The sequence below is a fragment of the Anoplophora glabripennis genome, unplaced genomic scaffold, assembly GCF_000390285.2.
Source record: "Anoplophora glabripennis isolate ALB-LARVAE unplaced genomic scaffold, Agla_2.0 scaffold750, whole genome shotgun sequence".
Classification (NCBI taxonomy): domain Eukaryota; kingdom Metazoa; phylum Arthropoda; class Insecta; order Coleoptera; family Cerambycidae; genus Anoplophora; species Anoplophora glabripennis.
Window position 1 is genome coordinate 172,905 of NW_019418573.1, and position 27,396 is coordinate 200,300.

Sequence of the window (27,396 nt, forward strand, 5' to 3'; positions counted from 1 at the left end):
CGCATCAAATTTGGTATAAAGGAGTTTTCGGGGTCGCTGAACACGAATTCGAGGTCAATTTTGCAAAATTCAAGGTGGCGGCCGACCAAATTTTCAAAAAATAACACATTCGCGCCAAATTTGGTATAGGGGGGTTTTCGAGGTCACTGATCACGAATCCGAGATCAGATTTACAAAATTCAACCCGTGAATAGATCTTTTACAGAAAGAAGAACAAGATATAGCCGAAAAAAGTGGATTAACACATGATTGGGTACTCAGGTTATAAAGTAAAATATTACAAAATGAGTTTCGCAAATACGTAATCAGCGACCCCGAAAACCCCGTATACCAAATTTGCTGGGATTCTGTTAATATTTGAAAATTTGGTCGGCCATTTTGGATCCGCCATCTTGAATTTTGCAAAATTGACCTCGGATCCGTAGTCAGCGATCCCGAAAACCCCCGTATACCAAATTTGCTGCGATTCTGTTATTTTTTAAAAATTTGTGATATCTGACTTTAATTGACCCGTTTTTTTTGAGGTTAGAAAAAGAACCATTAATTCTGACCGCGGATTCACGTTGGGCGGAGTCTTAATAACTATGTAAATGAACATTTGAATATAGAAAACAAATTTTTTTGTATTTTTTTTAGCACTTTTTCATGAATTTTTTACCTGTCTTTGAGGTTAGGCAATTCCTGTGATGTGATGGCTCAATTCTGACACCAGATTCGTGATCAGTAGGCGAAAATTCTACAGATAACATATGTCGCATGAAAAGTATAGACTACTTTTCTTTTTTTGTGTGGCTGTGTTATTTTCAAGTCTTTTTATTTCGACCCTCTTAAATTTTTCAATTTTCCCCAATTTTTTTCCCTGTAACTCGTTCTCAGTATAAAACTATATCAAAAGTGAATTGTTAAAACTTGTAAAGTTTAAACGAAGGATTTCTGGACTAATTTAAATTAGGACAACTGTTTTTATTTTATGAATTCGTAGTTATTCTAAGAACAGTTTTCTAAGACATTATATATACGTTTTTATGATTTACAGGCATGTAAAGTTTTACAATATTTCTCGCTGATTTAAGCGACCTTCACAAGGACGTTTCTTATCTAGCTGCTAAAATTTTTAAGTACTCCGTATGATCGATCTAGAATGATGACAAATTGGTCGCTGATAAAACTGTGACGACAATTCCTTGCAAAATTTACTTAGGAGTTTACATCATTGAACTACTTAATCTGTTTACTAAATTATCTCTCAATCAGTAGTAAGTCTGTTCGAATTGTAGATAACTATGTATTTGCCAAATTATACAGATTTTTTCATTCGATATTATTAGATTTTAAGGATTCAAAATTAAAAATACGTATCTATTATACTGAATAACTTTTTATTTATGAAATAGATAATTATATTTAGAACATTAATACGATTCCCATATTATTATTATTATTCGTTAGAACGCCATATTTTGATATGTGGGACGAAAATGTTTTTATTGGTGTAATTAACAAATTACGATTTTATTTCTAGACATTTTAGAAAAAAGCCCTTGTAGAATATAGTCTTTCGTCGAGTCTAAACGGTATACTTTCAAAAATTAAATTAGTGTAGGCAACCATACATTCACCGTGTTGTTATATGAGTTGCATAACGATAATTTAGGATCTACTCGAATATAACTAATTGATGCTATACGAATTATTTATTTATGTAATAACTTTAACTTTCTTTTTATTAACAAAGGGTAATGGACAAATAAATTGAACAGTTAAATCAAAACCAGGTTAGGCATTTCTACTCGTATCAACGTCGGTTTATTATAATTATCTCAGTTGTACCTAAATTTAAATATTTTTTTATAACTGACCCAAATACATTTTATTAATAATATCTAAACGATTTCTTATTTACACACAAACAAGGACAGCTATTACCACTGTAAGTCTACCTACTTTTAATTAAGACCACTTTTTTAATTATGCGTCTGCACCTGATTATTTTATTTCTAATTTTAATTTGGCAATTGACGCACCGTATGAATTAAAACAATTGGCATTTTTACAAGTTGTTTTTTTCATTTTATCAAGTTCTACAAGTGCTATTTCTTGTTTTAGTTCGCGGGCCATATTCATAGTGGTACGCACATTCGCCTGAGACAGTGAAATTTTTTGTGGCTCATCAAATTTTGATACCTACCTAGTTGCTGGTAATTTTGTTTGATGTCGAATTTTCCCGTTTTGTTCAATGAGTACAAGTAATGATCAATTTAATTATTTTAATTCGACTGGTATCCAAAATTTATAATTCCATTTGTAAAACATGTTTCTAATATTTTTGTTTGATAAAAGAAGCATTAAAACGAATGTGACAAGCATAGCTTAGAAATATGATTGCTTAAAGATAAATATATTTACTAGTTATTTTTATCGTAACTGTATTTAATTTATGTACTGCGTGGTACTATCTATGCCTATAATATGGGTATAGAGAATGTTAATGTAGTACTGATAAAGAAAATTTATAAAAATGTTGTTTATTTTAAAAAGAATAAATTTTCATAGACCGTTGTCTATATTGTTTTTATTGTAGAATCAAACATTCACTATATTTGACAGAGTAGTTATACAGGGTGTTGGCTCTAGGCTATAAAGGCTCCAAACTTTTAGTCGGAAACGCTTCCTTTTATAGATACAGAGTGTTCAAACTTAATATGAAGTGTATCTTGTCATTAATTTTGAACATCCTGTATCTCTAAAAACGAAACTTTTCCGGACACATTATTTATTAATTTGTCATACAGACTTGGCCATTAAAATGTGTACAAACATCTTAGTTACACTCTGTATAAACGGTGGATATATATTTTATAATCCGCATCATAAAATGAATCCAGTGGGTCAAAATTGCGACTAAATAGGAGATATATTTTTTAATCTATTCATTCGCATATACATTTTGAGAACCGCTGTTCAAATAGAACGTATTTACTTATGCATGCGTATCAACGAGCTGCGTGTTTGTCAAGTCATATGTCAAGAAAATTATTTGGAATAAGACCTCGATCTTTTAGATTCGATTGTAAGTTAAATCTAATTCTAATGTATTGTCACGAATTTTGGTTGAAGAAGTACTAACTGGTTTGTGATTATAACCTAAATTTTTACTTCATAATAAAGACAATCCTAAACTATCAAGTTTAAAATTGTACTGTTTAAAAAGCAAATCTGTTAAATTCCTTAAAAATAAAAACAAACGTCTAATTATTGATAAATTCCACACACAGACAATAAAATACGTCAATCTGTGAAGCTAACATCATAACCTCTAAGTATAGCACTTGAAAATACATATTAACATTATTTTAATAATGCAATAATAAGAAAATTGGAAAAATAATTTTTAAATGCCTATTTATTTAACTTTTTTCTTTCTATTTCATATAAATATTGAAGTTTAACGCTGGCACTACTGCATAATTGATATCCCATTCAAAACAGACAAATTACGTTATGCGTAAATACCAAAGTGAAATCAGCGGTTCTCAACAAGTTTTCTGTAAAAAAAATAAAGAATATTTATTTTAAACTTCCTATTTTTTTTTTTTCACTGGAAAACTATTAATTACTTACATGTAAACTGTATATACATATTTCTGATTCTTTCTGTTTACGGAGTGTTTTCAAGTTTATGCTATAACTTCAAAAGGTTAGTTCTTGGGCGACTTTTGACTAAAAGGTCTTAATGAACCAAAGATGTAAAGCCACTGGGTTTCGAGATACAGAGCGTTAATTAAAAAAATATGTTTATTAGTAGTAATAAAATTGGGTTAATAATATAATTAGTTAAAAACAAAAATTCGCTGTAATGATATGTAAATTGTTCAACCAATAGCAGAGATACTGGAAAACACTGTCAGTGACAACCCCAGAATTCCGACGCTAATAATATTGAAAATATTCCTGTTATTTCTAAAAAAGGGATCTTTCATTTCATTAAAAAAACGAGCTATTTTCGAGTAACCTTCAATGTTTCTAATAATACAATTTTACGGTATGAGAAATCCAAAAAACTTACAAATTAGCTTAGAAATTTTGGGAATTGTCATCCCTCTCTCTTCCTCAGATAAATTAAATATTTCTATGTCAATGATTTTTTTAAATCTTGATGATTACCTACAATTTTTTCGGACAAAAAGTTGATCTACGTTTTTTTGCTTATTTTAAATTAAAAAACCATAATAATTTAACTTGAACGTTCTGTATTTCGAAAACCACTGATTTTAGACTATTGGTTTATTAGGGACATTTAAGCTTAAATTGATTCAAGGAACAACCTCTTGTAACTGTGACAAGGAAACACCTTAGCAACTTAGTATTTCGATTGTTATAAAATATAGGAAGATATTTATTTTGTAATAATAAATAAATAGAAATCTCTTCAAAGTCAAATATGACAAGGGGCGATTGTTATTGCTTCAGTAATTATAAAACTTTATTTAACAAAAATTTTCACTGTCCAGCCGACTACAGGCGTTTAGTTCCATGCGCTGCGGAAATAAACATTCGCAATAATCCAAGTTTTAAGCATGTTTTCGTTTGTTGCAGATGACTTAGAGTGCGACTCCGACCGCGAACTAGCCTGCCCAGCCAAAAGACGGAAACAAGACTTGTACTTGAACTTGCCAAACGCCGAAGACGACCTAAACTCCCTCAGCAGGTCCAGCAGCCTCCTGCAGTTCGAGACTCTGGAAAAACAGTGCCAAGAAACTTGCTCCAGCTCCCCGAGCCTCTACTCCCAGTACAGTTTCGACTCGCTAGAGGCCAGCAACAGAAAAAGCAACCTCAGCCCCGACAGCCTCAACAGCCCCAGAAGCGAGATCGCTGAAGAGGAGAGCGATTTTTATAAGTCTCTGAAGATTGACATACCTCGAATGAAAGAGAAAAGTAACGACAGCCTGCTGTACAACACTGCGAGGTACTCTGGGTCTGATTCGAGCGACAGCGACGTGACCTTAGAAGCGTCTAGGTCCTATGACAATTTAAAGACCTGGAGGAGCTTCGATAGTCTTCCCATAAGCAATAATAGGGGGGTGAAAGAAAAAGCATCAGTGGAAAATTTAAGTGAAGACAGCGGTTATAGTGACCACCTCACGAAGTCCTCTAGTGCGAATAACCTGAAGGAGAAGAGTGATGTGAAGCTGAAGAGCATGAGGAGTTGCCCGGAGAAGAAGAATTCCTACGTTGGGTTCGCTGCTTATGACGGAGACGTGTTCCAGGTGAGTTGAGGTTTTCCTCAAGGTTGTGCAGTATGGGCACTGTGTGAGAAAAACATGTGCCCGAAAACGCTTTTAAACGCGAGATTTGAAGTTTGAAATAAAATAGTATATTTTTTTTATTCAATTTAATGGTAGCTATTAAGACAGGAATATGAGAAATGCGATAGCAGCCGTAGACAAGTATTGTTAGGAATACGAATGCATGAATACATGGGCGTATATGAGGGGGCGTTTAGAGGGTCCGGACCCCCTAGTTTAGAATTCTGCCTTTTTCTGCATGAAGTTCGGGCAAAAACTAGACTACTACATTTTTGGTCCCTTGGACCCCCAATGACAAAGTTATAGCTACGCCCATGCTACATTAAGAACCATTAACGTTGTTACGTACATTATTTCTTCTGTTTCCAGGCGTAACAATGAAAAATGAGCACTTTATTTATAAAATTTATTAAATTTATAATGACATTACACTGAGGGAAATATCATAAACCATAAGTGGAAATTGATTAATACAATATCTGCTTTAAATACTCAGGAAAGGTTACGGTAGGTACTGTCATAATACAAAATATTTTTCTAACGGAGCCTATTCGTGGTTAAATAGTTTTTCGCTAACTTTTTATTTATTGTTGTAATCCCATTTCTAGCAAAAGTTTTTACCGCGATTGCTAGGTTGTCATTCTAAGATGACGAGGATTATGATAATACCAGCAAATTTATATTTTTATTTCACATAAGTGACTTACTGTGAATTTTTTTACTATAAATATGAGCACTTAGCAAGAATCAATTATTAATTTATTTTCCCCTTCATAGGTATTTAAAAAGATGCAAAAAAGAGATATCTGTAATTGGAAAGTTTCACCATTCCTCGCTGTTCACTTTTAACTTTTTAAATATAAAACAAAAGTATAACCAAAAGTTAATAACTTATGAACATTACTACACATATAGTAGGATCGTATTCGATGCAAAGTTGAGCAAAAAATTGTCGATCTTTTATTTAAGGAAATTCGTGTCATCATTTTTATGAAGCGTAAGGTAAGATGAACCATTTTAAATTTAAAATGAAATTGAATGTAATAGTAGTAGCTGTAGTCGCCCAGGTGCATCAACTGTACGAAGTGGTCGGTTATATGTCAAATACTAACCTGATGAGCTTGATCGTACATCAGAGACCGCTTTCAAAAAACAGTTAAACATTAGTAGCGAGTACAGATGTGAAATATAGTACATATGTGGAATTTAAAAAACAAATTGGATTTATAATAAATTACATTTAAAATAAATAGTGTATGAGAATAAAGGGATTTTTATAGGAATAGGGTGCCAGACGTGAACTGATCCCTTCATCCCTTCATAATGCATAAATTATTCAATTTCTAAACCCCTTAAAACCGTACTGCACTGGATCCATTGACAGGCAATGATTTATTACTTTGCATCGAATATGATCCTACTATAAATTCCTTCAGTTTAAGATAGAGCATGTGTCGAAAATTAATCTCTATTTTCAGAACTAGGTANTTCCAATCTTTTACATGACATTATTTTCCTTCACACAATGTATATGCAACCCACAATCAAAGCTTTGTTGTTATAAACTACTGACATAATATATTACGTTATTTGTATGAAAGATGGACAAGGTATCCTTCTTGGTGCAATATTGGACACAAAATGGCTCGCGTCTGCGTGTCAACTATGATTACTACGCACTAAAAGAATATATAGCTACTGTTATTTTTATTTCGCCATAGGTAAATTATTTTTAACCGTTAATATCGTTAACGTAATAATTTATCTACTTACCTTTACTGAAAAGATACTAGAAAAAAATTATTTATTCACCGTAAGGTGCCCTCTTGTTTTATTAAAGCATCGACTTATGGTAATAAAGTCGTGTTAGCAAACTAATTTTTTTCAAGTTTGGCATGATATTTTAACACTAATAACAAAAATGACTATTACAATGCTGATTATCTTAGCAAAACTTTCTTATTTGACGATTTCCCCCGTTGTAGAAGTAAGGACTAAAGAAATGTAATGGAAATTATATCACAAACAAAACACAGAAATGTCAGAAAATCAGAATTGAAAAAGAAAAGAAATATTAGAATTATTCTTTGTGATTTATACTTATGGTAGCTGGGCCAATTTTAAACATTTTTTTCTTATATGAACATATTTCAAGAAATATAGTTCATATATATTTCAATCAAAGTGGCCTGATAAATAAAAATGATGGTTGCTGGACATTATCTGCGTACTCTTCAGTTGTAAATAAGTGCATTATTTATTTACCACTTTAAAGCTAAGTGTCAACTGCATAAACAAAATGATACAAATAATAATTATTGTTATAACAAGCATCATTTTTATTTATTGGACTACTTTGGTTAAAATATGAAATTATATAGTTTTTAAATGCTTGTAACTAAACAAAAACGAATCGGACCTATCATATAAGAAATAATGAAATTAACCCAGTTACCATTTGTCAAGGTGTGTCATAGAGCTTGTAGAACACCCTGTATTATTATTATAATGCAACTGCACTTCTGACAGTTGTTTAACAATACTGGTGGATGCCTTTGCAGGTGTTAATAGAGGATTGTTTGTTAAATTGCTGGTTTGGTTGTATTCAGTCGAATTCAAAATTTGATTGGGCACGTTAATTTTATTTTGAATTGATTCGTCAATGTAGCTTCGGTCATTGTTGTGGATTTCCATGCACCATGGCGTTCCAGTGACGTGATAGTATCAACCGATATTGTGGCAGAACTGCGGCGGATGCGGTGTCCGGTTTGTAAATTGAGATTCGGAAGGTTTAAGTAAGTAGTAATTTTATTTTCCATGTTTCCAAATTTTTCTATTCCTACGTTTTCAATTTACGTAATTGATAAAGAAAGACGCTTTAGGCGCTTCATCTAAAAAGAATTATTTGGATGAAGATTCATTTACGTGTTGCAATTTTATATTTTATCGTGACTGTGAATTTTCTTGTTGTTTTAATTGTGACTAAAAGGGTTGCTCCAAAATCATTCTCATCTGTAAATTCCAATAAGTGACTTATGACTAAGAGTAAAAGATTTCATGTGTTTTTGCAAATTTTACGGGTAATAAATTATTCCCTGGTCTTGTGTAGGTACTGTTCCACAAATCAGCTAAAGTATGGGAGTAGAAAAATATATTTTTAATTTACAAAAAAACAGCTAAAACGATTTCATCTCGGATATCATTTAATTACATGCAACTTCAATTGCTATACGACTTTTGAAAAACTTAATTAGCGATTTCTACAGATTGTGGTACATTTTAATACATTTTTCGTCTTAATTAGCCCAAAATAATGTATAAACACTTTCAAAAAAGCTATTCATCGATTTTGACGGCTAACGGTTGATTCGTGCAGAGTATCTTTTGTATTTGATTATAATGAGCGAATTTAGAGAACAAAAATTTTTTGTTTATCTGCAGCCCTGTTGCACGCGAGCAATTGGTTGTAGTCTGTACGTACCTTTACGTATTCGAGTAAAGTATATTTTAAGACTAGGGCTGGCTTATCACATCTTTCACTAGTGGTGTAACTCATTCTTTTCAATGGTGAATTCATTTTAAATTTTACTATTATTCTTTAGTTAAATATCTTAACGAGAAAGTCGAAAATTTATTAATCTTGTCTTACGTAAGATTCAACCGTTAAGCCTCTTAAATTGGTATTCTAATAAATGAAATACCTGTATATTTTTAGGATTTTTCTAATTTTAAACACGACTACTATTTTATTTTGGTTAAGCTCTGACACTTGGAAAAGATATATTCTATTCAGTCGTGGCAACATCAATGTGGTAGACATTTAAGTGTGATGTTTCTTCATCGACGAATTTTAATGATTACATATCGGATTTTTATAATGCCAAGCTATATGTATAAAAAAACACTTGCATTGCTCTACTTCAAATTTCTCAGATTTGCGTACAATATCTTAACAATCCTGTCATTATCCTGACACCAAAATAACTAGTAGATATTTCAAACAGATTTATAGAGTGTACATTGTTTAAACCCTCATCAATTAGTTTGAAAAATAGTACGCAAATAATCCATTAATTTTAAGTAAAATCAGATGCATATGGATCTATTTTTTATGTTACTGCGATATTTTTCCTCGCTTAGGCTTTGTTTTGTTTAAAATACTTAGCTAACGACTATAAATTTGCATATACACGGTGGGCAATTAATATAACAGTAAAGGTGCAATAAACAACACCTGATAAAAGTGGGAGATTGTAAAAAAGTATAGTTTTAAAATTATTTTCGAATATACAGGGTGATATATGAAAGTATTCAAAGTGTTTTAATAGCTAATACAATAAGCAGAACAGTAGGTAGTTTTTTTTATAGTTCTGCGCATAGTCATCATTTACATAAAAGAACTCTGACGACTTTAAAATAACTTTTCGTAATGTTTCGTAAATATGTTTTTACTAAATTATTTTCTATTGCGATTTCGCCTTCTGCCACTCAGTTTCATGCAGTAGGTATAAAAAGGTAACAACAGAGTTCGGGAGCTGCCCAGTAGCGGCGTAGACAGATGCTGTGTAAAAAACGAATGATGACACTATTTATTCTGTACGTTGTTGTGTCCTGGGAAACAGTATTACTCCTATCTTTCCCCTATTTAAGGTTACACTCTATATAAATCGTTTTTGGATATTTTTTACTTGTACAATGTTCCTTTAAAGTTTTTCCTTGTGCTCGCGGGGCACTTTGTATATTCTTGTATTGGGAGAAAGGCGTTTTGGTGATTTTTGGCCTTTTGTTGCAGAACTTCAGCGGCAACTTCGGCGTCAGCTACCAGGACCTGACCGTCTTCAGGGACGACCACCTGGACGTGGTGAAAACCTCCCCCCTAATCGACCACTTCGTCAAGAACAAGCGACAGCGGCAAATCAACGACCATACCCACAGCGCCGTGACGGACGCCTTAAATATAGACACTCGCCAAGAATGCGACCGACGGTCTAATTTTAAACCGCAGTCGTCCACCAGTGAACCCAACTTGCTGCGGACGATCAGTAGGAAGCCAGAACCGACCACCGGCGCAGTTGTCGTGTCGAGCGTGCCGAAAGATCTGAATTTCATCGGAAAGTTTAACCGCAGCGGATGCTGCAACACCGGCGCGGACTCTGTCGCGGTGAAGGATTGGAATTTGGCCGATCTGCGGTTCGAAAACAATGAATTAAACTGTAGTGCTAACCTAGAAAATTCATTGGAAGCGGAAGAGATGAGTAACTACAAGAGAGAGGGAAGCTACACGGAGGCTATGTCCAATAGAGTGGACTTGAGCGACGACGAGCACAGTTTATACAACAAGAAGAAGCCTAAGTTGCCCAAAACGCCCATAGTGGACTTTGACAAGAAAGTGTTGAAGACCATCTCCGAACAAAGTCTACAGAGCTTGGTGAGCAGCACGCAGAACTTGAAGATGTCCAGTGACAAGTTCTCCAAACTGGCTGATGAAGCCTTCACCTCGACTCCGATCTCCGCTACGGAAAGGCGCAACGTTGCCAGCACTCCCAACCTAGCCTCGACGTCTAGCCAACCAGACCCAATTCAAAGCTACTTCGACGAGGAGCGGCGTAAGTCCGTGCAGGACATCAGACGCAAGGGTAGCATCATCAAGTCCAGCACGAGCACCAGCGGCATATCGGATGCCGAAGACAAAACGATGACGTCCGTCAGGAGCTTCACTGGCTCGAATTGCTCCAAAGGCGTCCACTTCTCGCCGGTGGTATCCGAAGTGAACTGGCGCGACGATAGCGTGTCCACCGTGACGCCTGATAGAGAGTCCAGTTACAGTTTCGGCAGTTCGTCGCCCGAGAGGCGCCCCTCCCCGCCCAAACAGATTTACAAGCCGAAGGCGCGTCTGGCGACGCCGGTGAGGCTGACGAGTTCACAGCCTGACCTCTCAGATAACGACTCATGTAAGAGGGAATTCGTGGATTCGCTGAAGAACCTCAGACAGGACTACAGTAAGAGTCAGCCGGACGTTAGTAGGATCAAGCGCAGGGGTACGTTTTATATATATTTTTTTTCTTCTACTTGGTGAGTGGTGGTGGTTGCTTTTTTGTGTTTTGGTACATCTAGATGCGATCTAAGTGTTTAATCTTTGATTTAAAAGCGTATATCATCCTAAACTGATGATTCCGTGAATAGTCGTTGCCTTTGAAGCATTCCTCCATCAATGTTTCTATTTTTGTCTTTGATCCTTACGAATCTATGAGTGAGTCAAACAAATTGATTTGAACAGAGTAAATACGTTCTAGTTTACATTGGCGCTATCTAATTAGGTTTAAAAAAGAAAAATAGAGTTTGGATACTGAAATTGCAGGCCAACAGGAATAAGTTTGCGGGTGAGTTGGATTCGCCTTCAATAGGATATTGGACATCTCGCTCTCTGTCTCTCTATTGCTTTTGTCGAATACACATTCGTCAACTCACTTCTGCGTTTACACATCTAGTTCCGTTTATCACTCGTAAATTTACTCCGGTTGAACTGTTTATGTTTAAATTTACCGCCAAAAGTGATGTATGACGCCCCACCTATGTAAGAACAAAAATATTCTATATTCGATACATATATTTTATGATATCTCTTTGAATGCCATCCATAAAAAAGTTATTGTAACATGTAATTAATAGTTTTTATGCGAACAAAGTTGAAGAAAAGTCAAATTTAGAATAAATATGCTTCACTTTTTAATATAAAACTTATGTAAAACAGATGTTATTGTTAATATTGTTACCGTGATGGGTCATCACAAAGTAGTTTATCTCGACAACAGCCGGATCATTCGCCATAAATTAAAAGTATATGAAACAAATATCAAAGTTACTGTTCTGTCAATAAAAAAACAAATAAATAGGTAACTCACCAAGGGGTTATACTCCCCCTAACTTTACGTTTCCATACGTTTCCATTATATTAATTAGCAAAACTACCGAGTCATATTATGTCACCTACCTCAACATCACCCAGTATCGAAACGCATGTAAGACCCCGTAGAACTTACAAAGCATACTTCGAAGGAACCACAGCCATTAAGACCGCGAACACGTAGCGCCCTGGGGTTTTCAGAAACATAAACGAGTATGACATATTACTCACAAATTCACAATTCATTAAACAAATGTATTCAAGCTAGCACATAAATATAAAAATCAGCCTTATTTGGGCGCTAACCAGACACCACTATCATAAAGAACACCCTCTCTTAGTTCCATTATTCCGGGCTACATTGTACTCGAATACTCATAAATTACATTATCTCAAGGGCAAATAAACACTTGGCTGGTGCATTCCGTGTAAACAGCTGAGGTTTGATTCAAAGCAACTACGATAGTTTTCATTTCATATTAAAATATATATTGATTCCTATTATTAGAATATTTAAAAAATAAGCAAGTGTTACACTTGATATTGGAGATTACGTTGTTCCACAGAATTCTTAAATTATTTTTTTTTTATGAAATAGGAATAAATAGGAAAGTTAAATAAATAAGCATTCTTTTAAATTCAATGTTTAATCGTCCACATAATTCGGGACGAGCGCTGCGGTTTATTGTAAACAAGACAGTGCTTTGAAAATCATTTTATATTGGTGGGCAGTGTTATATTTAAAGAATATCTGTACAAAATCAACATACGTATGTCTCAATTCAAATTTAATAATATGCGTTGTTTGTGTTTTGCAATTTTTTTATTGTAATTTTAATGTTCTCTAGTTTGGAATGCTATGACTACTCTAGTTTTTTTAACTGGAATCCATCACAATACATTAGAGCTAGATTTAACCTGTAGCACGAACCTAAAAGCCTGAGGTGTTATTACAAATAATTTTCTTGACATATGAATTGTCAAACTAATCAGTGGTTATCTTCCACGTAGATAGCGGTCCTCAAAATATACATACATATGAACAGATGGATTTTGATAAAGTTTATATCCCTAAATATTTGAAATTTTGAAGAATTACGTTCATTTTATTCATTTACATGGCGAATTATGCCTGCAATTAAAAAATATATATGTGTACATTTAACATTCAGTTCATATTTATTCTATAAATTTAGAAGTATCACATATTAAAATAAAAACGTGGAATCTGCTTAAACCCAGAGATCTTTGCAAAATGGTGCCAACATGTGTATTTTCCTCTGATTCTAAGGACAGTGATTTTAAAATTCATAACGCTTGTAAATGTGATTAGATTATACAATAAGTAAATACTGAGCACTACAAGAAATATTCTGAAATGTATGAAAAGAAGGTAAACTAATATACTACTCAAACAAAAGGTAGAAAAAAATAGACTACTCCAACAACAGAAGGTAGAATAAATAGACTACCCAAACGAATTTTCTGAATTTGTAGTAGGCAACAAAGCCTCAAATATTCATATAAATGAGACGAAGACACTTTTTCTAGGAGACTATTAATTTAAAAAGTTCCTTAAATACATTTTTGTATACTCTCTTCTTTTTTTATAATCCAATGGGAACTTATAACCTATTTTTTTAATATTGTCCAAAACAGTGAATCGTCATTATCTTCTTAGATAGAACGTCCGAAAAAAAGTTGTCCAACGCATAACTCTCTCTTTTGGTACAATTTTTTAACGTTATCCATTAGAGATAAGTTAACCAAGGTTTTGCAAATTAAATTTGGTTATTTCTTTTTGAGACACCTTATATATATGGTGTACATGTGCAATTTTAATAAAAATTGACCTGGATCAGAAATTCTCATATTAAAAAATTGTACCTACTGTTCCTCAAAGTGGCCCCTTTTTGTTGGAATTTCCTTTATACTACACCATTTAAAACACTGAGTCACGTAAAAGGTTAATACTCTCTATTCTGTACGGTTTTGATAATTTAAAAATTACAACGAAAACAGTTGCAGTTGTACGTGTATTATTAAGTTTTGAATGAATTTAGAATCTGACTTATTAATGGGTTTGCTCCCACAAGACTTGTACCAGTTCCGTACAGCTCGGAACATGACCAAACAGAGTTATTTCCCATTTTTTCTATAATTGTTATCAAAAGATTTGCCTAAAATATGTAACATGAATTTCGTCATTTTTTTAAATTTTTAATCGTATTGTTCAAAAAAGGAGTCCAAAGTATTTATAAACTCAAACATACAATTGATTCTATAATAACTCCGGCACAAAAAATCTAAGGTATGCAAAAAATATAGTCTCGTACAACAGCTACTCTGCGCGCTCATAAACGAGATTCGTTATTGATGACATATCTGTTGCGGAAAACAATTTATTAGACATTGGTGGTATAATTCAATGCTACTCGGAGCATGTAACCTGTAGAGTATAGTTGTTTCCCACAATATCGTCAATTCAAAATCTTGTCTATGAGCGGTGGCAAACATTTTTCGGCGAGACTTTCTATTCTGGTCCGGCTTCGATCCCTGGCAGGGTCACAAGTGGTAGTACACGCAGTTAATGAAAATGGATAAATGAGCGAGTGAAGGTTGTGAAAATTTATTATCCTATCCTACCAGCATAAAATCCACACCACAGTGTCACTTTTTGGGTATACAGTGGTTGTTCTTGAATTTGGCAACTAATCTTCTAACATTTGTTTTATTCGGAATGTTCCTTCCACCGAAAATTCCACATAATTTGCGCACAGTCTCAGCTACACACTCTCCGTACTTGTAATGCATTTTCACAATCTTTACTCGCTCATTCGTCGTATAGCGATCCATTTTGTCTAACCGCAACGTATTTACTACATGTGATCCTGCACAATGCTGCCAACTCTTCGGAATGAAAATGGCGCACAATTCAAATCCTGCGTTACTTTTGGACCACCCTTTATATTGGTCAATGGTCTTTCTCAAAAATTATGTTAGAACAAGAGTAAAATATATTTTTGAATAGATTACATTATTTAAGGATTTCAATATGTCAGGTCTGTTTTTTAATTAATAATATTGAGAGATAATTTTTAATACGTTAGATAACTATTAAATTATTAATTATATTAAATTTTCTTAAAATTCTCGTCCGATAAACTTATATATGCTCTTTTACACCAAGGTATGCTAAAAATCAACAAAGATAAACTATTAATGATATTGTGGAAACAATTACTCTGCGGACTAAAGCCCCCGAACACAGCATTGAATGACTCCCGCAGTATCTAGCAAACATATTGTCCCACTCATATAATTAATAATGAAAAAAAAACATATCTGAAATATGTAAAAAGGTAATTAAATATTGTAAACTTTCAAAGAAATTATCTCTTCTTATTTCTAACATTACCTCTTTGGCAAAGATAAACTCGCATATAATAATGAACCACAATAGATGAGCTGACCTATTTCTGTATTTTAAAGATTTTTTTCTATAACTCCAATATACACTAGGCACAGAAATTAAAATACTAAAAACAACCCAAAATTTTGGGTATTTTCAATGTTGGTTAGAAAAAAGGTAAAAAATTGTATAATTAGAGATATTTGAATAACTTGGCATAACTTTGTAAACAATGAATAAACTAAGGATATCGACTATAACTTTCCAACCTTAAAGTGTCTTAAAGAGACCCAGATAATTTCAAAACGCTGAGATTGTTTTTTCCTAGTGCCCGGAATGTTTAAAGTCGTTTTGCTGAAAATCAATGTAATAAATAATTTTTCACTTTTTACTCATTTTTTTAAGTTGTTTTTTAATGTTTTTTTAGCAATAATCCATATTTTCTTCATCAAAAAACGTTGATGATTCTAGAAAAAAATGAAAAAATAATTCTTTTTAAAAATTATTTTTTTCAAATTTGTTTTAACATATCCACAAGCTTCACAAACGTCAAAAAAAATTTGGTTGATTTGACGTTGCAGATCACAATTTAATATCGCCTCTGTTCCTGAGCACTGATTATAAGCGCTCTCGCATATTAATGTACCGCCAGATGTCTCGTTCGTAATTCCTTGCCAAGTTTGTATCAATTATCATTGATGGCTATTTTGTAATTGCGGATATGTTAAAAAAAAATTTGAAAAATATTTTTGAAAAAAAAAAAATTCTTTTTTTAATCGAACGTTTTTTGATGACGAAAATATGGATTATTACCAAAAAAACATTTTTAACTTAAAAAATGAATAAAAAGTGAAAAATTACTTAATACATTGATTTTCAACAAAATGACAAATTTAAACATTCCGGGCACTAGGAAAAATCGCAGCGTTTTGAAATTATCAGGGTTTCTTTAGGACACTGAGGTTGAAAATATCAGGTATCATTAGTTGATTCATTATTTGTAAAGTTATGCCTAGTTATTCAAATATGCCTAATTATACAATTTTTTACCTTTTTTCTAACCAACATTTTCACTTTGAAATTTTTTTTATCAAAAACCCATAATTAGTATTTGTAGAGAATGTGTTGCATTTTTCAAAACCCTGCTTGAATTTTCTGTACGACCATTATTTTCCGAGTAATAAATTGGCAAAGTCAAATTTATTTTTTTTCCGTTGATTTTCATATGATTACGCAAAAACTGCTGACGCTAAAAAAATTTAAACTGCATATCTGAAAACTAGATACTTGAAGCTTCAATTTCCTTGTTTTATTTATTCTCTCTACGAGTATTTCCCTCCAAGTTACAGCTCTTTGAAAATCACCTAAAATTTTGGGGATTTTTTTAATACCTATCCCTTAATTTCTGTGCCTAGTGTACGTAAACAGTTTAAGCTTATGATTAGTCCATAATAATTCACACCCCTACTGTGCTTAATTGGTAAAAAATAATCGATGCTAATCTGATTTATTTTTACCAATATCACCAATTTAAAATTTAAAAAACCCTGCATCTTGTTAGTCGCAAAAGCCCCATCTACGCCTGTCTAAAAAATCCGTATAAAGCTGCGTGGTATCATGCAGTACCATTCATTCCCCAAATACATTATATTACTTTTGGCAAGGACTATAAATAAAGTGAAGGACTGGACTGAAATTCCAGATATAACCGGATTTGGCTATCCTTAAATAGAAAAATTAAACGGGAGATATCGCATTCGTATCATGAAAAAAGTTTAAGTGCGTCCACTTACAGTATTTGTTCCCAAAATTTTTCTGAAACAAATGGAAAGTAAAAAAAAATACCGAATATATTATATAATAAATATTTCCCGACACACACAAGGTTGTGCATTAACAGCCACCGAGTAGCCAGTTAAATTTTTGGTAAATACATTTCAACATCGAACACAAATATAGCTCCTGGAAATAATAAACATTGTGAAATGAAACGTATCGCGGTTGTAAGTTATGAACTCGGTTGAGTCTCTCGGTAGTCTCGTTTAACAACCAAAAGTTATTGTTTAAGATAAAAAATTAACAAAACAGTAGCATTATTATTACTTTTCAAAAACAATATACATCGCGGATATAAAAATAGACATAGTGATGGTTTAATTAATTTATGTACTGTTTTTTTGGAGTATATTTATTTTCTTATTGTAAGCTAAATTTATTGATAGACAGCTCCAGTTTATTTTAATTTTTTTTCAAAGGCGGCTAGGTGTTCAGAAAAATACGATATTTTTCTAAATTTCCTGTTTTTCTTTCCTCGCTGTAAGCTGAATTTATTAAAACCCAGCTCCAGTTATTCAGAGAAATTTTAATAAATTTTGTCCCGAAAAAATAATCGGATTTAAATTTGGTATGGCGTATAAAAATAATGTAAATCGAATAAGTATATATTTTTCAAAAATATCATAAAATGTAGACATTTTAAGTCTATTCCCTAAGTGTCAAAAAAGGCGGTAATTAACTGGTACGAATGGAACTATTTTGTTCTAGACCAAAAAAGTATTTTTCATTGATCTATTAATTTAATTAGATAAATTTTATGAATATTACGAAGAAATTGACGAAAATTAGAACATGCTCTAATTCGTCAAGAACTTGATGAATAAATTCATGAAGTTATTTGACAGCAGATTTGGTGCATTACACTTGTCCAATTTCTTGATGAAGCGACTTCATGAATTAATTGATCAATAAATTGTCAATGTAAAACAGCTATAAGTGAAACTTCATTATGCCCAGAATGCCAGGGACGGACTATACCCAATGGTTAACAACCTCGAATATTTGCATTGATGACGATCGCAATCTGCCTGCATCAAAAATAAGTTCCCTGAAGTTTTTGCCAGCGATTATACCCTCTTGGTTCAACTTGGTAAAATTAAACAGTTTAGAAAATATCTTCCACCTCCACACACTTCCTAAGTCTACGAATGTTATTTATTTGTACACGAAAAAGCATTTCTGGGCTATGTCTAATATTATCACAATGGAAATTAATTCTTTGTAGCAATTCATCCCTTGTCTGTACTGGGGTTGAGTACACTAAACTCTTTAGGTATCCCCCACAGGAAGAAGTCCATCGGGTTAAAGTTTGGAGAACGTGGTGGCCATGAGATTGGGCCTTCTCTCCCAATCCATTTATTATTAAACACAATGGATAAATAATTTCGAACATCATTATTGAAATGGGGAGGAGACCCATCGTGCATGAACCAAACGTTTCTTCATGTGTCTAATGGAACGTCTAATAGTGGCTGCAAATTATTTTGCAAAAACTTCAAATGCCGATTCCCATTCCTCAAAAAGCTATAGGCATATTAAATTATTACCCACTATTCCTGCCCATAGATTAATAGTGGGTAATAATTTAATAGGTGTATACGTTTTTGGGAAACGTCTGAATGGACATCGATATTTGGAGTCAACTTTAACTTATTCTTGTTTTGTTTTTCTGTTGTGTGTTATGTGTAAGGTGTGTTTGTCAAATTTTGTTAGTGAAAATTACATTAGCAGACTCTTATTTTTAAAAATATGTACGGTTCTAACATAGTAATTATGTTCAATAAAAATTTAAAACAAAAAATGGTGGAGGCGCCGCTCGATGTGCACTGTGACAAAATAACAAATACATAATTGCTAAACTGTTAATTTTACCGAGTTGAATCAAGAGGATACTATCGTTGGCAAATTCTTCAGGGAACTTATTTTTGATGCAGGCAGATTGCGATCGTCACATATGCAACAATCCGGGGTTGTTAACCATTGGGCATAGTCCGTCCCTAGCGTTCTGGGCATAATGAAGTTTCACTTACAACATCAAAAACAAGCCGTACTTATGTGTTATCTATCACCAAATTTGCATCATGCTAATATTTTAGAAACTATAAATAAAAATAACTTTTTAATTTTCACTTTTGAGGGCCCGTAACTTGTTAACGAAGGCCCGTATGAAAAAATTTATATGAAGAACTGATATTATTTCGACTTTATCTATTTGTATTCGACTTTTTTGTATTAAGTACCGGGACACCCTGTATAACGCATTCATAAGGTTCAAAATTCATTGTTTCGAATGCGATTGCGTCTGAATGTTGGAAACTGTTTTGGATTGCTCTAAGATTACTTCTTTTTGAAACTTGTATTCTATTTTCCACGTACGTTTCAACCACTGAATAAGCAGTATTAGCTTTGTTCCCTTCAACAAGCTCGAAAATAGGCATTATTAAAATAACCTGAAAAAAAAAACATTAGGGCAACGTTCTCATATCATTATATTGTATAAATATTTCGATTTCTATGTTCGTTAAAATCTTGAACTTCTTTGGACGACATTCAGCGTCAGTGAAAAATAAAATTACTTAGGTTTTACATGTCCGAGACAGTGACGTATTTTACTACGTCGACGACGATATTTGTATAATTTTTACTGTCGTACTGACGTAATTCAACTTTTTCTTTTGTTGTATGTTGCTAAGAATGAATGAAAAACTTATCGAGTCAGTGTACGGAATTTTCCAATTTGTCGCATAAAAAATATATGAACATCCGTTTCAAAAATAACATTTGGAATGTCAAGGAAAATAAATAGAGAGTAATTTTATTTTTATTTGATATATATTTTGATGTTATTCCTCATATAAAGGAATAAAATCTCGTTCACTCTCTGATTTCTCGTACTTCAATAAGGCTGGTGTTTCGTTGTCCGGATATGCTACTGTTGGATCTAATGTCGCGGATCTACTTTTTTTATTTTTTTTTAGTCATATTTGGCACACTTAGAGAATTCTCCATCAGGTAGTTGAAATATGGGATACGATCTAATTTGTTTAGTTAGCCTTCTTCCACTTTGGTACACTCTCGGTATGGCATGGTTTCTTGGGCGCTTTCAACTGAGCTAAGTTGCACTAAATGTTCTCTGGTGACTGTCTATATCACTTCCTTTTAGGATTTACCTTGCCTAGCACTGGTTTTGAGGTCTCTTGTGAGCACTTGAAATATTGAAGCTTCTTGGAGCTTGTGTAGACCACCTATGAATCATGGGCAGCTTGTAGAAGCTTACTTCATCCATTAGTATCTTCATCATAGGATTGCACAATGCTTGGGTGGATGGGGCGCTAGAATTGAGGTCTAACCTGAGATCAATGTGCTTGCAAAAAATTTGTTAAAGTTTTTAACAAGGTTTCGAGTTAAGTATTAAAAATGGATTTAGTGTCAAAATATTATTAATAAGGAACGGGTATTCTCTTATTCATTTGCAGAGCAAAGTGACAATAATTTAAAACGTACCACATGTACTAGCCAGGTTCCTTTCCTGGTTAATGAACGGCAAGACATTAGGGTCGACGTTGGATTATAGCCCTTGTATCTTTGATGGGTCGCCAAAGACCCTGTAGCAAAATTCGCTTTAGGTTTGGGCAATCGATCTCTGGATTTTACCTATCTTTGGATTGTCACCGACTGGATAACTGAGGTGCTACTTTGGTTTTGTCTCGGGGTTCCCTAGTTAGATTTCCGTAATATTTGGAATACTTTTCAGTTTCCGAAATTCGAAACTGAGGTGAATTTTCTATTTTTGCAACGCTTCGTCGGCGATTGCTCTGCCGACAGCATCGGCCTTCGAGGGTGTTGTCTGCTACGGCTTCGGTGTTTGGGGGCGGATAGGAGCTTCCTAAGAATTTCGAGGGGAATTTTGGAAACTTAGTTGAAATGATTACTTGTCTTCTATGTCTTGTGGAGGGTAGTTTGAGTCGAGGGGACATGTGTCTCTACTTTTGCCAGGATTGGCCCTGCGTGGAGTGATTAGAAAGTGGAAGAAAAAAGTACCAGACTTGAGAATATTTTTATGTCAATGTGGTTTAACATTCAATGTACTTTTTAACGTAAAGGAAATTGGCCATAATGTTGGAGGCTTCACTTTCACGTTTTGTACTGAAAATAAGCCAGTAACATATTTTCTTAATTTTTTCTTCAGCACACCACTTTTTGAAGTTATTAGGTATAAGCTGTTTGATATTGTCTCGCAGATTTTTTAAAAATAAGTTGCAATACTGCGCTTTCTACTGCTTTTGATATTTCGAGATATTCTTCATCACTTGAAAAACTCGTTTCGATTTTCACTTCAATCGCGTTTAACAATTGAATCGTAATATTTGAACAGTAATTTTTTCTTAATATTCATAGAATTTGTAGTTCTAGTCTTTCTTTCTTCTAAATTTTTAATATTCCTAATGGTTTTCGCGTAATTAATTATTTTATTAGCCTCATCACGAACGCATTTTTAATACAAATCCGATTTGTTACTGAGTACGTTGATCACAACCAATAATTCCGTGAAAAAACATTTGATTACAAGTTTCTGAACTCCACAGAACATTATTTAGTGTTTATTATTTCCAAATTTTCGTTGACAATTAAATCGGATTTGTATCGCAAATGCGTTGGCGACGACTAATAAAATAACTTGTAACTACATCACCTCGCTTTTTCACGAACCCCCTGCCAGTTGTCTACCGGAAACGCCTAATAACCGATTCGAATTCGTGTATTTCTAATAATAACGGGTGGAGCGATATCTCGGCTGTGCCATTTGTAATAAAAATAGACACTCGGTGGGTGTGAATGAAAATCTGTCCTCGCGTTTTTATGTAGGCCACTTAGGTGCCAAATCAAATAATCAATAGGTAGGATTTAGGAGGCGATTTGTTGAATAATAGATTAATTCTTTAAGTAAAATATCAAATGGCATATTTTCACGTATTCTTAATTGCGTGCGATGTATTTTTATCTGTAGAGACACACTCGTTTTTCGGTTCGTATTTCGTACGTAGTTTCGGTTAAATTTTAATCTTAGTTCAGATCTACATACTTTTGTCCGTAAACATATAAAAACATGTACATATAAAAACTGTTTAAAAGCCGTTTGCAACGCTTGTGTAAAAATATTTCTACAAATATATCTGTATTTTTTTCACACACAACACAAGTATTGTCCAGCAAACAACTAAGTAGTGTGAACATGTTTGTTTATAAATACGGACAAATTCAGAGTATTGCAACTCAAAATGCTGTATCGGGTGTCCCAAAATTCACGCAAGACTTGAATTTGTGCGGTAAGACAGTCTGACAGTCCAGGGTTACTAAAAATGAAGCGCTATGCGAAAGGACAACGCATTTTCATTGTTGAGCAATATTTTATAAATAATGAAGGTTTGGCAGCTACAGTTCGCAATTTTCGTACAAAATGTGGTCGGAATAGTGATCAACTGTGAAGAGATTATTTGACTAGATCAATTAGTGACCTTAAAACACTCTGGCCGTCCTTCAGTAAGTCGTTCGACATAAAACATCAAAGCAGTTCATGAGAGTGTTGCTGAGAGTATTGGAACATCAATTCAATCAAGAATATGGACGTTTCGAGCTCTCTACAGCATATTCTCACGAAAGATTCGCATCTCCATGCTTACAAAGTTCAATTGACACGAGAACTGAAGCCTACTGACCACGCAGAGCGAAGAGAGTTCGTTGAATTAATTATGGATTGGTGATTTTTTTAACAAAATCATCTTCAGCGATGGGTCTCTTTCATCTTGATGGTTTCATTAATCTTTATCGCATTTGGGGTTCAGAAAATCCATGATAGATTGTTGAGAAACAAATGCATCCACAACATGTCACTGTTGCAAATTTTGGACTGGAGGCATCATCGGACTATTCTTCTTCTTCAAAAATGCGGCTTTTCAGGCGATATCAGTTAATGGTGCTCGTTATAGCGACGTGAAAATTCAGGTTTTTGTGCCTAAATTCCAAGAAATGGATGTAGACGACATGTGGTTTCAACAAGATGATGTCACATGCCATAAAGCAGAGAAACAATTCAATTACTGCATAAGTCATTTCATTGGTCGTGTAATTCCCCGTTTTGGTGATCAGAATTGACCGCCCAGATCATACGATTTAGCACCGTTCAACTTTTTTCTTTGGGTTTTTTGAAGTCTAAGGTTTATGCAAAAAAACCCACGACCACTCACGCCTTTAAGGAGTAGGATACATAACCCTGAGTAAAAAAAAAATTACAATTTTTAGGTAAAAACTTGTTTTCCATCAAAATTTTACATGAATTATGGGATACCCTTTATTTTGTATGACCATAAATGAAACGATATTTTCAATTAAATATTATCGAAATGGTCATTCCCTAAAAATTATTTTTAACTTAAATAGATTTTCAGGACTCCATCTCCCCGAACGTATTTTATTTCTCCCTCTTAAATTCAGATATATGTAGCTTCTTATATAGCTGCTTCACTTTGTAATATATTCTCTGAAATATTGAAAGCGAATGAATATTTTCTGAAGTGGAGCAGGGCATATTCTAAGAAAAATTTATCACTACCCAATTTCATACTATGACCCCCTGTTTTCGCAATAAGTACCCCTTACAAAACATTATTAATATAAATCTGAATTATTAGTCTTTCACAGTGCATAATCTTCGAAAAATTTTGAATAATTTTTCATGTTTAAAAAACATTAAACAGATATGTATGTTTTCGTGGAGCTAACCAAATACCTTTCCACTACTTAATGTTCTGCTACCAATAGTTTCGTGGAAATAGCTAAATACTTTCCACCAATTCTTTATTAATATTCTTTATTTAAAAAACATAAATCACGCTTAAAGCGTAGAAATACAAATTTGATGTTTTACAATTGACATTTCTCAAAACAACTTCTTTTATTTTTTCTCGTTAGTAATTTGATTAATATTACAAATCTGAACAATGCAGTTTGTTCGTTATATTTATACTTAGTGCATATATATGACAAATTATGTATTGTACTACCCAAAACTCAATTTATCACTACCCATTTTGAGTTTATCACTGCCCCATAGAATATCCACTGATGTGAAGTACCCCTACCATTACTTTTGTTCAAAGGTAAACAAAAAACGTTTCATTAACGTTTGGTTACGTTTCAGGGCGAATGTACTGTATTTGTTTTGCATTTTTGTTTCGGAAATTTGTTTGAAAACAGTTACATGTAAATATTATATGTAGATGTGCACCAGGCCACCAGGTATTAATTACTCTGCAAATGTCTCAGAGATTTATTTTTAAATGCACTTACACACGTATGTAACGGATGAACAGCACAACACGGCATGTTTTGGCACGCACTTAGAAAATTGAATTAAAAGTAACAGAAACCATTTCCTTAAAACATTTACCGGGATATGAATGAAATGATTGATGCTGCAAGCGAAAATTATTTTAGATCTAGCGAAGTACGTCAAGCAGTGTCGGGTGAACATACAAAGTGAAGTTTTTAAATGAAACAAAGGTTGCTTGTTTTCAAGAGCAGGAAGTGGATTTAAGAAAATGTCGTTTATTCAACTAACTAGAATACCATTTAATGCGAATTATTCCATAGCTGTGGTAATATCAGTAATGTAAGCAAGTGTTTCAAATAAAAGTTAGATACGTTTTTAAAACAGTTGCGGTTTTCGTCATTCATTTAGACACGAAAAAAATCTGTCTTCATTATTCACAAACAGAAAAATAATAATATGTATCTTATAAGGTCGTAATTTTGAATCAATAGTAAATTTAATACAGAAAAATGCAAACAATTCTTTTTTATTTGTTTTTGGGTGTGTTTCATATAGTTCGTGAAATATTTTCGATTTTAAATTTTTTGTTTTCTTGTTTTTTCTCCACGTTAAAAAAATTAAATCTTCAAAACGTTCAACGTGAGTTGCCTAATGTAGATTATGCAAATAAATTTCTTGTTAAAGTAGTCATCATTTTTACGAAAATTACTACTTGTAAGTCTTAAAAATCTGTACCTTCTAATAATAATAATAATATAATTAATAAAGAAGCATGCAAAATTGTTATAACTAACATTAAAAAGGTTTACATGGTAAACAGTTTCAATATATACTTATTTTTTAATATTTTCCATATTTTGCAACGTAGTGGCAGGTGAAGAGTAAATTTTACTTCTTATCAAATATATATCACAAGAAAGTTTGGTGTTGTTTATATTGGGAGATCTTGCTAGCCAATTCATTTACGTGGAAAATGTTTATTTATACCTAACTACTCGTATGTTTTTCCTAACTTGAAATGGAAACAGTGTTATTAAGTGAGAATACATTTTTTAACACAGGAACGGTACCAAAAAATATGAAAAACTTCTTATATTTCGCAGTATAAGAAATATACCTAATATGCCTTAATAAAAATAATAACATCGAAATTAAATTAAATTTTACATAGGTTCTATCAAATTTAACATTACAAAATTCAAATGTGTTGTAGACAACTTGTATCTTCTAAATTCCATAAGTAATTACCATTTTTCTATTTGAAAAGTTTTAAGTAAATAATGCATTGGATAGTTTTCTCATGATGAAAACTATTGTAAACCCCATTCTGTTTACGATACAAACGATACGTTTTAGTTCCAATATTTGTTTATCAAAGTGGACCCTAAATCACCGAGAAATTAAAATATGCAATAATATATCAATTTATCATTTTTATAAGCCACTCTAGCTCTAATGATATCGGAGGTATGGAAGAAATTAGGGTTAGTAATTTATGTAATTGACGACATAAATTCATTGAAGTAATATACACTCTCTGTCAATCGATGACGGAGACGCTGAGAGGCACTCTCACTAACAATAAGACCTCTAGAATTTCGATGCCAATTATTATTTTGTAAATTGGATAAATAATTTAATTTTTAATGTTATTTATTTCTAAGACTTATTTGATGAACAGCAACACAGTAGACTATGTAATTAACCTTATTTTTGGTTAAAAAAATATCTTCTAAAAAGAACAGTAGAAATTTAATGTAATGATTTATTTACAGAAATATTCCGTCTTAAAATTTTGAGTTTGTTGGCGACAGTGCCTTCCAGTACCTCCGCCACTAGTTAACAGATATGTGTAACTTGTAATCCAGTTCAGTACATTTTTTTACTTTAATTCATTATAACATTAGCTCAATTTTTAGTAATCTAACTAAAGCATCTTGGGAGGTATTAAAATAAATCTTATTTCTTTAAACTTCAACAATGTATCTAGAAGACTAAAACAAACAAGCTGTTTATTTTTTTGGGGAATATATAACAACTATTATCAATTACATGACTTAATTTAATTGAATTCTATATTTAATTTTAAATAATTATTCTCTGTTAACCAAATTTTATTTACATTTATTGATTTTCCTGCTTTAATAATTTTTTGAAATAATACAAAAATCAATTTCCTTTATTCCGCAACTAGATTCTTATTTGGTTGCAGTCTAAATTAGATTTGGTATTTATTTAATCATTCTGTACAATAAAAATTGTGCTTCGACTTAAAATCCGATCTTTCAGGCTCAGTACAAAGAGAGACATCTATCGCAGCATTGTAGAAGTTACGAAGCGATAAGTACGAGGTCTGTAACAGAGAAACCTCACGCCGCAGTAAAGCCAGCTACTTCCGTCAGATGGCTCCGCGTTTACAAATTTTGAAAAATTAAACCTTTGCTATGATTTGTCATAGATAAGATTTTTGCTTTTATCATTTTAACTGATACGTACGGATAAACAATTATTAATTTCTATATATAAATCAAATATAAAGCGTAGTTTAAAATTGTGTGGAATTTTACGAGTGTTTCGTTAAGTAGCGATATATATACAGGGTGTCCAA

General features: G+C 32.9%; 1 protein-coding gene across 1 annotated transcript in view; it reads left to right on the top strand.

The window, feature by feature from the left end:
• Nucleotides 1-27,396, top strand: part of LOC108914457 — a gene marked incomplete at its 3' end in the record, with an annotated part of 131,542 nt that overhangs the window by 73,279 nt on the left and 30,867 nt on the right. The window contains 2 exon segments of the mRNA XM_018720284.1: nucleotides 4,597-5,267; nucleotides 10,099-11,344. Coding sequence (XP_018575800.1) covers nucleotides 4,597-5,267; nucleotides 10,099-11,344 — 1,917 coding nt within the window.